Consider the following 13,396-nt stretch of genomic DNA (forward strand, 5'->3'; position numbering starts at 1 on the left):
ATTCAATCGAATAGAAAAAAGACCTAATTATTAAAATTAAAGAAATAAATTAAACTAAGTAAAAATTAAATCTTTAATTAATTTTTTTTATCGAAATTAGAGGATCCAAATAAAAATTTTAACCTTTTATTTTTATATGCACTTTTAAAACATTTGTTTGGGTTAAAAAAAATAAGAGAACTTTTTGTGGTAAAAGGAAATTTATATTCAGCATAGAAATTTTACTTTGAAAGTCTTTAATATTTGGAATCGTGGAATTTGAAGGATAACAAAACTCTTATCTATCATTCTATCTTCCTCAGACTCAGAGTGTGAGTAGTGTGTATGTTTTGGGGTAGCCATGTCGAGTTCTCGAGAGCGATTGATGAAGGCGGTGAAAAAGTTCGTGGGGGTTCGGTACAAGGTTTTCAGCAATCGTTACGGCCAAAACATCATCGACATATTGGACTTCCCAATTAAGGTTGTCTTGTCTCCCTTCACTCTCGCCTTTGACATTGCCGGCTCTGCACCTCGCGGCTTCGGCGTCCCTGAACTCATCTCCAAGCTCTCTGCCACTTCCGTCTTCGTCAGTCCCCTTTCCAAATGCATTTTCTCTCTCTCTCTCTCTCTCTCTCTCTCTCTCTCTCTCTCTCACTCACTCACTTTTTCTCGCAATTTATCTATACTTTGGGTACAATTTGATTCCCTAATTTCTGGAGGAAATGATGATTAGTGGTGGCAGGATTGCTGCGGCTGTGGAGATACTTGTAGTAGACACATGTGGTCTTGAAAACTATTATTTTCACTATCCTGCATTTATGTAGTTATATAGATATACACACGAAATTAAGTGCTGTTGTTTTTCCGGTTTCTGAAAAAAAAAAAGAGGTTAGAATGAAAAAGTTGAAAACACTTTAATATTCTGGTAATGATTAGTGAAATTGAAAATGAATAAAGGAGTTATCTTAAACCAAAGAAGTATTTTTGGAAACCATTTTAGTTTGTAACTTTTTTATCAATTGGATTATTGGTTTGATATTGGTGGGAATTGTATTCTCTGGAAATTTTATCTTCTTAGTTCTAGGTTCAGTTTTATTTTATTTTTATAATGATAGATGTTGCTGCATGGCTTGTTTGTAGGCTATAGCTGCTCTTGGAACTTATGACATTGCATTTGAGCTGGGGAGGAAGGTGCTCTCTCAAAGGTGCTGTTTTTGTATTCCTTGATTGATGGTTTTGTTGTGTCACTTGAATACATGTTACCTCTAATCTTTTATTATTTAGTGTTGCTGATTGACTTTTGTGGAGCTCTAACTAAATGTGTGTCTAAAGAGCAGAAATTGTAATACGTGTAATGGATGGCGGGCCTTGCGGTGTACAATGTGCAGAGGAAGTGGGAGGGTGCATTATCAAGTGAAGAATTACACCTTAAAGAGGTAAGTTACTCTCCATTTGGATGAATTTAGAGGTTGCGGTCAGTATTACTGTGTAAACTGTGGTTTTTTTTGTGCTCTTATTGACATTTTTAATAGGACCCACAAACAATTAAACTGGCAAAACTTATTTCTAGATCATAAAAGTTGAGATTATATTTGAATTAGAATACTTTGCAATCTTTGTCATTTGGGGTCATGCATGGTTACTTATGTAGTTTGTCTAGGCTTCCAAGGAGACTAAGTAATAAATAGTCACACACACCCATATACAAAGTTCAGCGGGAATAAAGCTACTCCCTCCAATCCTTATTATAAGACACTGTTAACAAAATTATAGGTGTTTAATGAGAAAAGTAACACAACCTTTGGGAGTTAAAAATGTTGTAATAGCATTTCATTGGGAAATACCTGAATTATAACTTAGCTTATATCTCTCCTCTTTAAAGAAAAACCCTAAAGTAGATACCAAAATCATTTAGTAAAGGCAAATAAGTAAAAAAGATATATGTATCATTGGAACCATAAAGTGTCGTATAAAATGGACCAGAGCTTGTAGACGGTGTCTTATAATAAGGACCAGAGGGAGTATTAGTTTTAACTAATACTAATTTTATGTTACTAATTTTATGCCAGTGAATTTTTCTAAAATGGCGGTTGACCTTGACCATTAAAGTCACACTAAATTAATATAGTAATATCTGGACTGCAGTGAAAATATCTTTTGTCAAGTAAGGCAATGTGTATTTGATTTATACAAAATGGGCATGTAAGACAGTGCATAATTCTTTTAATTGATAATTCTCTTCTATTTTGAGTTCTTTTAGTGCATCTCGTTTATTATTTTGTGAGATTCTCCTCCAATTTGTATGCACCTTATACGTTCTTCAACTTATTAACTTTTAGTGGAGCGAAGCCAACTGCTGAATCTGTAGCAGACGCCATTGCCAACAATCGGGCTGAGTTGGTGCATCTACCATCATCATTGGATTTTCAAAATCCACTTCCTTCAAAAGAGTGCCCAACTTGTGATGGAACGGTGGGAGTCAAATTCCAAGACAACTTGGCTTTTCATCCAACATTTTGTTTTCGTGAATAGGTTTATTCCCACTGAAGTAGTAGTTCATGAGTAACTTTAGTCCTCCCCCTGCATGCACACACACACCCTTCCACCATAAGAGAATTCTATTTTTGGATCAATAGTTAGTCTCGTATGTGCTTCTTCTGGTAACTTTAACATTGCAATGCGTTTTGACTCTTTTTGAAGAATTTATTGACTTTACACAGGGTGTAATGAGCTGTCCTGAATGCAAACACAGATTAATACATGTTAGGATCTCAGCAGATGATGTGAGTATTGTTGATTCTTTGGTGCTTGGTTCTTTTCCCATTTTTGGATTTAACCCGTTCATATTTTTATCTTTAATAGTACCCGTGAAGTTTTAATAATCTATTTATAGTATGTAGCCAAATGTGGCTTTGACGATTAAACTAATCCGTTGTTTCCACACCAGTATTTTGATTGATATGTCACTTAGCGATTCAATATTATATTTTCCCACTTTCTCTTGACCAATTTATACTCACATCAGCAATGGCAATTTTTATTTTTAATTTCTTAAATTAATTAGAATCCATAAGTTACATTGTATAATAACCATTGATTAGTCAAAACAGTAAGTTCTTTTGATGTAATTGTATTTGTAAGTTGTAATTGCCACAAAATAAATATTTTGCTTCCTCAACACATTTTCACAAACACTTGGTTGATTTCTCTTGTAACAATGACACTATTTAAGTCTTACAAAACTCTCATAAGCTTTTAAAGATTTATTGGATTATTTATTTTACTTCTCAATAATATGTAATATATTAAAATGAAAATACACTATATCTGAATAGATGTTAAAATTATTTTATTGATCAACTGTTTCACAAGTAGGTGTAAAGCTAGTTCATATTGTTTTAAACATCCTTTTCTTTGTGCAGATTATGGAGCCCCCATGGCAAGCTTATAATGTCTTGAAAAAAATGGATTACCCATATGAGGTCAGTGTTAATTCTAAGTTGAAATTTGATTCTATTAAATAAACAATTCTATTGTCATTATTTATTATTGACAATACAATACAGATTCCTCTCATACGCAACTGAAACAAACCTTGATCCTAGGCATTTTTATTCATTTCTTTACCTCTGTTAGGCATTTGAATTCATGTTTGTCTTAGATTAACATTTCATGCAAACTTTTATTGGTTAAATAAGTGTGTCAAGAGAAGACATAAAATATAAAAAATTATTTTTCTTCTGATTTCTTACTCCATTTTGACATTTAAATCATAACTATTTGTTGTTTTTGTTTTTTCCTTTTTCAGCACATAGTTCACAGCATGAAAGATCCTAGTATTGCTGCATTTTGGCTGATTACATTTCCTCAGATCATGGGTGGATTTACCTATGATGATGACGTGAAGCAGAAAATATGGTGGCAATACAAGGTTATCACTTCTATTCCTTTCTATAGTTCAGTACGATTCCTCTACTAATTATTACCCTATGATAAATGATTGCTCGGTAAAAGAAATAATGGAATTACATACTTGCTTGAAACAATTTTTCGTTGCAAATTTGTCATGAAATATGAATATAAGGTGAAAATACAATGTTGAGGCTCGGGATTAAACACATGAAATGTGTTTTCGCTCATTTATCCTTATATTTTGATTAGGAATGTACTATAAAAGTAATGTACTTCTGTTCCTTGCTACTTCCAGAGGGATGAGAATAATTTTCAATGACCTGGTTTTCCTTTTGTGCTGCACACCTGCAAGTGAAAATTTAATTTCCTCTGTTTTCTACTTCCGTCAATTCATTCTCACTCTTTGAGCTCAGTGGAACATGCACCTCTGTTCAGAGATTTTTTTTTTTAGAATTTTAATTTTGTGAAAATAAAAGAAACAACTGATCTGAATTGATATATGAATCTGTTGGCTTGTAGTTTTTTTGTAGGTTTCATCCCTTTTTCCAGCACCGAATTAATTTGCCAAGCACCTATGCTGTTTCATCTGTGTGTGTGTTTTAATAGTGAAGGATTCATCGGACCAATTGACTGAATAATCTTGTATATTTCTCTAGCTGGCAATCATAATGTGTTGGAGGATATTCTTTGGACTAAGTACTTTCACCTGTATGCCAGTAAATTATCTTGAATTTCAGATTGCTGAGGAAAGTGGTGTGGAAAATAAGATTTAATATTTAAAGTGGAATTGAAAGAAGGGAATGAGGGTCATAATAACTCTATGATCATAACCTTTCCAAAAGTTAATCAGACATTATACAGCCTAAATCATCTCATGTTCATGCATTGAAGTGGGTCAAGTCTATGTTTCTAAATATATCTATTTTCCTTTTCCTTTTGTGAGTGAATTTAGGAATCTAGGCGGTATGATCAACTCCGAGATGTGGTAGCCAAGAGGAAACCAGGGTGGGAGTATCTGCAGGAGGTAAGCTTTTCATCCCATGATCTTGCCATGGCTATCTGACAATGCCTATGCTCATATTTTAGATGTGGAAGACACAAGCAATATAAATGTAGGGTATGCTGGGAATTCACCAAGTTGCTAAGTAAATGGAAGAAAAGCTTATTCTATTACTATTTTTCTGATACTTATGGTAGTTTTGTGTTACTTGGATGTATATAAGGAGTTATTCATGTGGTTGATTGACAGTTGAGTTCATCTTAAATTTATGTAATTTTCTCTGGATTAAATTTTACAATGTTTTTTTATTTTGAATTGCTGTCATCATAGGCCTTGATATCTATTGATCCTGATCGGGCAAGGGATGATCCTGTCATAGTGAAAAATATCCCTTATTATAAGGCTCAGAAGGCACTAGAGACAGAGGTTATGAAGCTTGATCCTCCACCAAGACCGTCAAATTGGGGTGTATGTATTTACGATCTTCACGTAACATTTTCTAGTTACTCCTTTAGTTAATGTATACAATTTTCTTTCAAATTATAATGAGATTTTGATAATTGCACTCCTTGAATTCTTTATCCTCAGTTGGTTAGAATGGGCATTCATAACTATATACATTGGCATGGTCAGTATGACTTAAATGTTGGTGATCCACCAGGGTGGGCTAATTTAGTTTAAATATTTTTTGCTTCACAAAAGCCAACTAGTACATGTAATTTGTAGGCAATGTACAAGGATGACCCTTTTGAAGTGCATTCTACTACAGGACAATTCCAATGTTTTCTCCTTTTATTTCTTTAAGCTGTTCAATGGAAAATCAGTGGGGCCTAAACATTTCAAAATTGCTGCGAGCCTCTGGCTCAAATACATAAAAGTAAGAATATAAATTTAAAAGCATGCAAAAAGGGTCATAGGATCTTCATAAAATATGCCATTACAAATTTTCACTACAAAATATAGTTAGGTTGGTCACTCCCTCCTCCATTTGAGAAAAGAAAATTAAGTAGTGTAAGTTGTAGGCATATACTGCTAAAAAATGAGACATAAACCGCAGAAAATTGGCAGGAGCTGGACCTTCCATTGAATGCATCGTCTTGGAGTGAGGAAGATCTCAAAAATCCAGAAAAGTTCTATGAAATGACTGTTCTTCTTAACGCCCAAAGAGAAATCTCTGATAAGTTCTTGGATGCACAGTGGGAAACTAAATGGCGTCAGGACAAGGTTGGTGATATTTTGTCTTTACATCTGTTAGTTACTTTGTTTATGTTGAAAGGATCAACTAATCAAAACTGACATATGCTGTAATCAGGCATTTCATATGATCAAATAATAATGTTAAATTGCGTGCATTGTCTCATGGTATGCTTGGTTTTTTCTTCCAATTCAAGATGCAAATCTGTCTGTGGTTGAGTTGTGTACTTAGCCGCTCTCAGAACTGTTACATGCCTTTAATATATATTCAGTTTGTGAAATATTATATTTTGTACAAGTGACTGACTTGATTTCACCTTCAGTTGAATGAGATGTTGGAGGCCAAGGTGAAGCCATACATTCAGGATATAGACAACGCAGTTCTTCCTGAGCCGATTTTATTAAAACCACAAGTTCAGGAAAAGGTCTCTCTTTTTCCCTGCTATCTGCGGTCGAACATTTATTGATTATGCATGTTGACCAGGATACACAACTTTTCTATTTGTGTACTGTGGAAAGTTGGATTTACTTGAATACCTTAATTAACTAATTTGTTTCTATTTGACATTCATTTCGTTGCGTTATATGTTACTTAAATGTTTATCTTCGTCATTCTAATTTACTCTAACGTTCTATTCAGGTTAACTTTTCCTAAATACTTATAGAAAAAGAAAATAATTTTTTTTCCATAACTAGTGCATAAATTAATTTGTAGAATCTCTTGTATATTTATTGTTCCAAAAACGGATTCTTAAGGATATGTTTTTCTTCATCTTTCCATGTTTTTTTATATTATATCTGCTTTTGGAGAAATTTATCAAAAACATGTCCTAATTTGTGAGCTTTGGAGATTTTCATTTTTCCATCCTGAAGTCTAGTGTACGTTTAGGTATGCAATAGGCAATTTTGTTGCATGACAGAATTTTCTGATTGAATTTTGTAATCTCTACTATTCAAAACCGGAGATCTTCATTAGTTGAATAAACTTTTGGAACTTCATTAGTTGTTCGTCTTTCTTTGAAATATAATGGGAAGAAGATAATGTTTCCTTATTATTATGTTTTACTTTCTCAGCAATCTCTCTTCTAGTTTTAGTGATGATGTGATTTTCTTACCTTGCATGTTGCTCCTGCAGAGACAACGGCGGAGGTGGTTTTTCTTTTGACAACAGGCAAAGCTATTATATATGCTCCAGCATGTTTGTTTGTAGTCCTAGTATTTTTTTTATATGATCTGTAACTATGCATATTGTTGGAAGCCTGGATGCAGTGTCTATCATCAAGCACAGAAGTTGTGCCTCTGTTTTGGTCGTTATTTTGTGGAGGAACCAGTTGTTTTTGACACAAGAAATACCACTTTTGGAAAAGAAAGCCCAGAGAAACATGCAAGAAGAAAAAAAGAAAAACCTTTGCAGATGTTACATTTGGTATTGTGACAGACATGTTCCGAAGGTACCATATTTAGATTATTCCTTTACTGAAATTTCCTGTAATCCAATCCTTTGTGTTCTTTATTATCGTCTGTTCTGAGCAATGGATTATCTTCACTGCTGATATATTTGATGGTTTTTACATTCACCTACGCATTACACACACTAACACGTTGAATCAAATGCCAACATCCACTTTTTGATTCTTATAATGCCGTTAGTAAGTAGTTTTGGTCATTATAAAAGGTATATAACACATGGTTCAGTTTTTTTATAATTAAGCCATTTTGATCTGATACCGATGTATATTACTATGTATTTTCTTCGAGCATAAAGGCTATAATTTATTATTAAGCATTATATAAACAAGTAATTAGCATTGTGTTATTACTTATGAACATATTAATATTTTTATTTGAAATTAAATCTAAAATTACAATTGTTTGATTTTGAAAATCAAATAAGCAAATGTACTGTTCAATTTTTTGTAAATATCAAATTGCTGTTTGCTATGACATATAATCGAAGTTGCAAATTCCACTGGTTTTTATCAAATTTTATATTTATTTTATTATAATTATACAATTAAAGGGGAATTTCTTTAAATGAAATTATTTTATTTATTTGAAATTAAATATCAGATAAATCGAAAATTAGAATTGTTTGATTTTGAAAATCAAATAAGCAAATGTACTGTTCAATTTTTTGTAAATATCAAATTGCTATTTGCTATGACATATATGCAGGCACAAATCGATGTTGCAAATTCCACTGGTTTTTATAAAATTTTATATTTATTTTATTATAATTATACAATTAAAGGGGAATTTCTTCCTTTGCAACCCCATAGTCTTAGTGAAATGACTTAGTTACTCCTAAATAAAAGAATTTGCATGTTTACTTCTATATTTACATTAGGGATTATAATCCAAAATATAAATTTATATTATGCATTTTATAATCTGAAATATAATTTCTTTTTTGATTTTTTTCCAAATTTATATTGTAGATTGTACATTCGAGAACTAGAATGTAAATTTGTATTACATATTATATAATCAGAGTGTAAATATGCATTATGAATTATACACTTTAGAATATAATTTACATTTTAAATTTTCTTTCAAATTCTTATTACGGATTATATATGTTAAAATATAATTTGCATTGTGAATTTTAAAGTCCAGAATGTATAATTGGGAATATAGTTTACATGATTTTCTTCCATATTTATATTATGAATTATACAATTCAAAATATAAATTTATATAATGGATTATGCATGTCATTTACAATAGAAATTATATAATTTCTTTTAATTTTATTTGAAATTTGTTAGAAATTGTATAATTTCAGATGTGATTTTGTATTACAAATTATAATGTAATTCAAATTATTTATGAATTCTAAAATCTAAAATATTTTTTTCTATTAATTTTAGTGAGACTATAATAGAAATTTTGAAAAATATAAGGTTGCAAAAAGGAAACATAGGGTGCAGAAGAAATTCCCCAAGTAGTCAAAGTAGACTCAGACTCAGGGCCATTTATTTATATAATTCCATAATTTCAACTTGTACTTTTATAAAATTTTGTATTTTAAATTTTATAATTTAAAATATAGTTTTTTATATTTTTTATTGTACATTTTGAAGTCCAAAATAAAAGTACCTCCTGAATTGCTTATCTGAAATACAAATATAATTCTAATTATATATTTCAAAATATAATTTTTATATTTTGAATTATATATTATAAAATAGACAAATTATATTTCAAATTACAGAGAATATAAAATAAAATATGAATTTTGAATGTATATTTTTTAAAACACGGTTTACAATTGAAAACCCTGTACTAGAAAATAGAGTATTAGAGTAGATATGAGTATTAAAATAATGAGACAAAGTATTTTATTTTAAAATAATTGTATAATATAAATAGAAATTTTTAAAGCTCGTCTCATTATCTAAATACCTTATATCTCTCTAAAACACTATTCTCTTCCATTTCTCTAATTTCTCTCTACATTTTCTCACGTTTGGGCTATCTGTTCGACGATCAGGGAGTGCCTAGACGATCTTAGCGTCGAGAGCTACAATTAATACCCATCAATTTCCTGTTTTGAACTGGTAAGTTGTTTACCCTCTTTTTCTGTACGTTCTTGAACCATGATCATGCGACAAATTCTGTTTGCATGTATCTAGTAGCTTTTCTCTTCAATTCCTAGCTTAATTTAGGTTCTAAGATTCGTTTCCTATCAGCGATTGATGAGTTATAGGTTTTTGTAGAGTTTCCTTGCGACGCAAATTTCAATTGGGGTTCCTGTGAGCTGTGCTCGTTGATTGAGGTAAGGGAAGCTAGATTACATTAAATTGTTAACTTGGTTGTATATTTAGTGGTTGTATGACTCTTGAATTTGGTTGCATTTAATTGATGTTTAAAATTGGTATAAAATATGTATGATGATTGTTTTTGAGTGCGAAATGATGAATTTGAGGCTTGGAATCATTTTAGAATGATGTTAATCTGTTGTTCATCATATGAGAAGTGATAAATATGTTATAGGGTTGGTTACTTAAGATTTAAGTCATATTTGAGTAGTTTAGAGTTTGTTTTAAGGAAGTGGGGTAGTGAAAATGAAAATTAGAGGTTAGATGCTCAATTAGTATGTTGGAGTAGCTTTGGTAAGTCAAATGTGACTTGCTTGAGCCCTTAAATTGGTCAAAAATGTGCCAAAAGTGGTAGATTGGATTTTGGTTCTATAAGTTGTGTTTTTAGAAGTTTTGAAGTAGGAATTGGTCCATAAACACTTTAAATTGTTAGTAAAAAGGTTTAGAAACGTTTGGTCAAGTCTAATTAAGTGTATAACACAAATTAGGATGGTTAGAAGTTGGGAAAAATAGTTAGAATTGGTAAACTTGGGTTGAGTTGCATAATTCTGCAAAATTCATGTTGTAGAATTATGCAGACTCGCTGAGCAAACAAATTCGCACAATGAGTGGTCATGGCGAGTTGTTCTTTGTTTGAGCAATACGCACAACGAGAAAATGCGTTGTGCAATTGGTTATGGGGTTTGCTCTCTGTTTGATGATTCACACAACGAGTTAGTGCGCTAAGCGTTTGGATGTGGTTTGGGGTCATTGCTAGATTTACTCAAATAGCGAAGGGATGCGCACAACGACTGTTTGGGGGTCTGGACCACTGTCTAGACTTTCGCATAGCGAATTGGGGCGCTATGCGAGGGGTTGAGGTCTGGTACCACTGGGAGTTTATTCGCACAACGAGATGGGTCGTTGTGCGAGAAACATCTAGATTCGCTCAACGAGGGTATTCATAGAGCGAATTCTTTTAGTTCTAGTGACTCTTTTTCTTGGTTTTCTTGCTTGATTTGAATGTTGTAGTGAATTATTTTAAATGATGTAAGAATGTGTACTAAGTCATATGAATATCAAGTATTTGAGTTGTGATTCAAATGGTAGTAAAGGATGTTTTCAAAGTGATGTGGTTATTTTCAATATGGAATCTCTTGGTGAGGTTCAAGTATGTTTAGAATGAATGCGGGAGCTTAGTTTTGGGGGTTATCCTGAAACTCCAATAGTCTCTCATTCTCAACTAGAGAGGATTGAACCATGTCGTGAGGAGTAGCAAGAGGTCTTAGTCTTGAGGGCTTCTAGTATGCCTCAAGGCGTGGTACAGACTAACCTTGTGAGTGTGGTAGGGTGAAACCTGTTGACAATGACTTTGCAAAGCAGTAGAGGCCACCATAAGTGCACAACCCGCCATAGCTCGACAATCATTCTAAGTCCGGACAGTCAAGTCTAGGTCATAACATGTTAGGATGTTTGAAATAGTTTATTTTGCTTGAATAACCATGTGTATGTTATGTGTGATATAATGGCAAGAATTCTCTTATTGTTAGCTTACCCTTATGTTTGTGATTGTGTTTTGTATGTTTGGTGTTCCTCCTTTGCAATGATCATCCTGTGGGTGTGAGCAGAGGGAGACGATGTGTCTCTAGAGCAGGCTCTGGATGGCGAGGACACTACAACATCATTGGAATTTAGTTTAGCTTTATGTATAGTTTTGATAACTCCTTGTATATAAAATTTTAAATTTTATGGTTATTTTGGATGAATGTAAGAACCGAGAATTTATAAAGAAAATTGGAGAAAGACAAATGTATGCACTGGATTGGACCATTCGGTTTTCAGAGTGGTATATAAATGAAACTTTCAAATTTCGTTCCATTCTCTGCATGCACTCTCTCTCTCTCCAAAATTCTGATCTCCTCTTTTCTCCTCCTTCTCTATAAAAATCTCTCATCTTACTTCATCTGATTTCCAATCAGACCAACCTTAAGTAATTTTGGAGTCAAAAACATCTTTTTCCACCAATCAAAGTCTTGTCTAGAGCTGGTAAGTCTCGAATTCTTGAGCTCTTGTGAGATTCCAAAACTTTTTGACACATGCAAGTCAAGTTTCTGGTTGCATGTGTTCATCAACTTCCTCTGCCCATTTCTGATCATATATCTGGTCTTTTGGTAGGTCTATTCTTATCAATAAGTGAATTTTAGGTTCTTAGGAATTTCTGGTGGTGAGCGAGTTCTACAGTTGTTGAGAGTTCGGTTCGGTCATAGAGGTAAGGGAAACTAGTTAATTTAATTATGATTTTCTATGTATGGAATTACTGTTTGGATGGTTGCATGTGTGTAACTTGAATGTTTGATTGAATTGTGTTGAATCTGTGAATGCTGGAACCTGTGAACTGGTTGGAGTTTCTCTGCATGAGTGTTCGGTCTGTTCTGATCTTAAGGAAATGGGTATGCGAAAATGAGAGTTTGGGGTTGGGAGTGAATATGGTATGAGACTCTTTGGGATGATGTTAGAACGATTTTAGGTACCTTTGGATAGGCGTAAATTGATATATGAATCATGATTAAAGGATTAGAAGTTGGGAAGTTGTAGCAAATTGGTGAAGATAGTTGTTGATCATAATTCTGCAATTATTCTGCAAAATTATGCAGATTGCCGAGTGTCATTCATTGACCTTTAAGCTTTCTTCTTGTGTTCGGTCTAAATTGAGTTTTACTTCTGTAGAGCTTTTCAGTTAATGACCAATCGGTCTTTTGCTAGTATGTAATTGAATATAAACGTTCGGTCTTAGTGGAGTGTGTGGCCTCTTAGTAGCGATCGGTCTTAGTGAGGTGTGTGGCCTCTTAGTAGTGCTCGATCTGGTACTAGCGCTCGATCTTGTACTATCGCTTGGTCTCGTACTTGTATTTGGTCTCAACTGCATTGCACCTCTATGGACGTTACCTGTTAATGACCGCTCGGTGATATTTTAGAAGTCGGTCTTATATTTGTATACGGTATCAACTCTAAGTGTTCGGCCTAAGCTATAGGTGTTCGGCCTAAGCCACAAGCGTTCAGTCTAAACTCTAAGTGTTCGATTGTTCTAGTATTTGACCCTCAAACTGTATTCGGCTCATGTTTGAGCCTTACTCTTCTAATTGACCGTTCGGTCATATCCATGGGTGGTAGTCGTTACCGTTCGGATTGATATTACTAAGAAGCTTTCGGCCTGTAAAAGGGTTGTGGATATATTGTACTTTGAGTGTTTAATTCAGAGGTTTAAATGCACTACGCATGAGAAATAATGTTGATATTGTAGTGTGGTATGAGATTTCTAAAGGTAGATGTAAAAGAGAATTCCAAGGAGGAATGTCTCGGTGGTTGGTTTTCAAGGTAATAGTATGGTGTGAATATGGATAGTGAAATCCACGATGTTCATCCTGACATTCTAATGGTTACCAAGTCTCAAGTAGAGATGGGTAATTCATGTCGTGAGAATAGCAGGAGGCCCTAGTCTAAGGAGGAAAAC

General features: G+C 33.2%; 1 protein-coding gene across 1 annotated transcript; it reads left to right on the forward strand.

The window, feature by feature from the left end:
- Positions 1-263: 263 nt before the first annotated feature.
- LOC108332414 (uncharacterized) lies at positions 264-7,601 on the forward strand. The gene is made up of 12 exons (XM_017567669.2): positions 264-565; positions 1,120-1,184; positions 1,317-1,415; positions 2,319-2,451; positions 2,700-2,762; positions 3,402-3,461; positions 3,788-3,910; positions 4,844-4,915; positions 5,222-5,359; positions 5,960-6,115; positions 6,409-6,510; positions 7,221-7,601. Exons 1-12 carry the CDS (start codon positions 341-343, stop codon positions 7,248-7,250), a joined length of 1,266 nt encoding a protein of 421 aa, XP_017423158.1. The 5' UTR covers positions 264-340; the 3' UTR covers positions 7,251-7,601.
- The last annotated feature ends 5,795 nt before the right edge of the window (positions 7,602-13,396 follow it).

This window comes from Vigna angularis, chromosome 11 (assembly GCF_016808095.1).
Source record: "Vigna angularis cultivar LongXiaoDou No.4 chromosome 11, ASM1680809v1, whole genome shotgun sequence".
Taxonomy (NCBI): domain Eukaryota; kingdom Viridiplantae; phylum Streptophyta; class Magnoliopsida; order Fabales; family Fabaceae; genus Vigna; species Vigna angularis.

What these genes read in the sequence shown, in the direction of transcription:
- LOC108332414 (XM_017567669.2), top strand. Translation starts at nt 341, where the DNA reads ATGTCGAGTTCTCGAGAGCGATTGATGAAGGCGGTGAAAAAGTTCGTG. An exon ending in AAGAATTACACCTTAAAGAG is followed by an intron (nt 1,416 to 2,318) that starts GTAAGTTACTCT and finishes ATTAACTTTTAG; the next exon opens with TGGAGCGAAGCCAACTGCTG. An exon ending in GCCCAACTTGTGATGGAACG is followed by an intron (nt 2,452 to 2,699) that starts GTGGGAGTCAAA and finishes GACTTTACACAG; the next exon opens with GGTGTAATGAGCTGTCCTGA.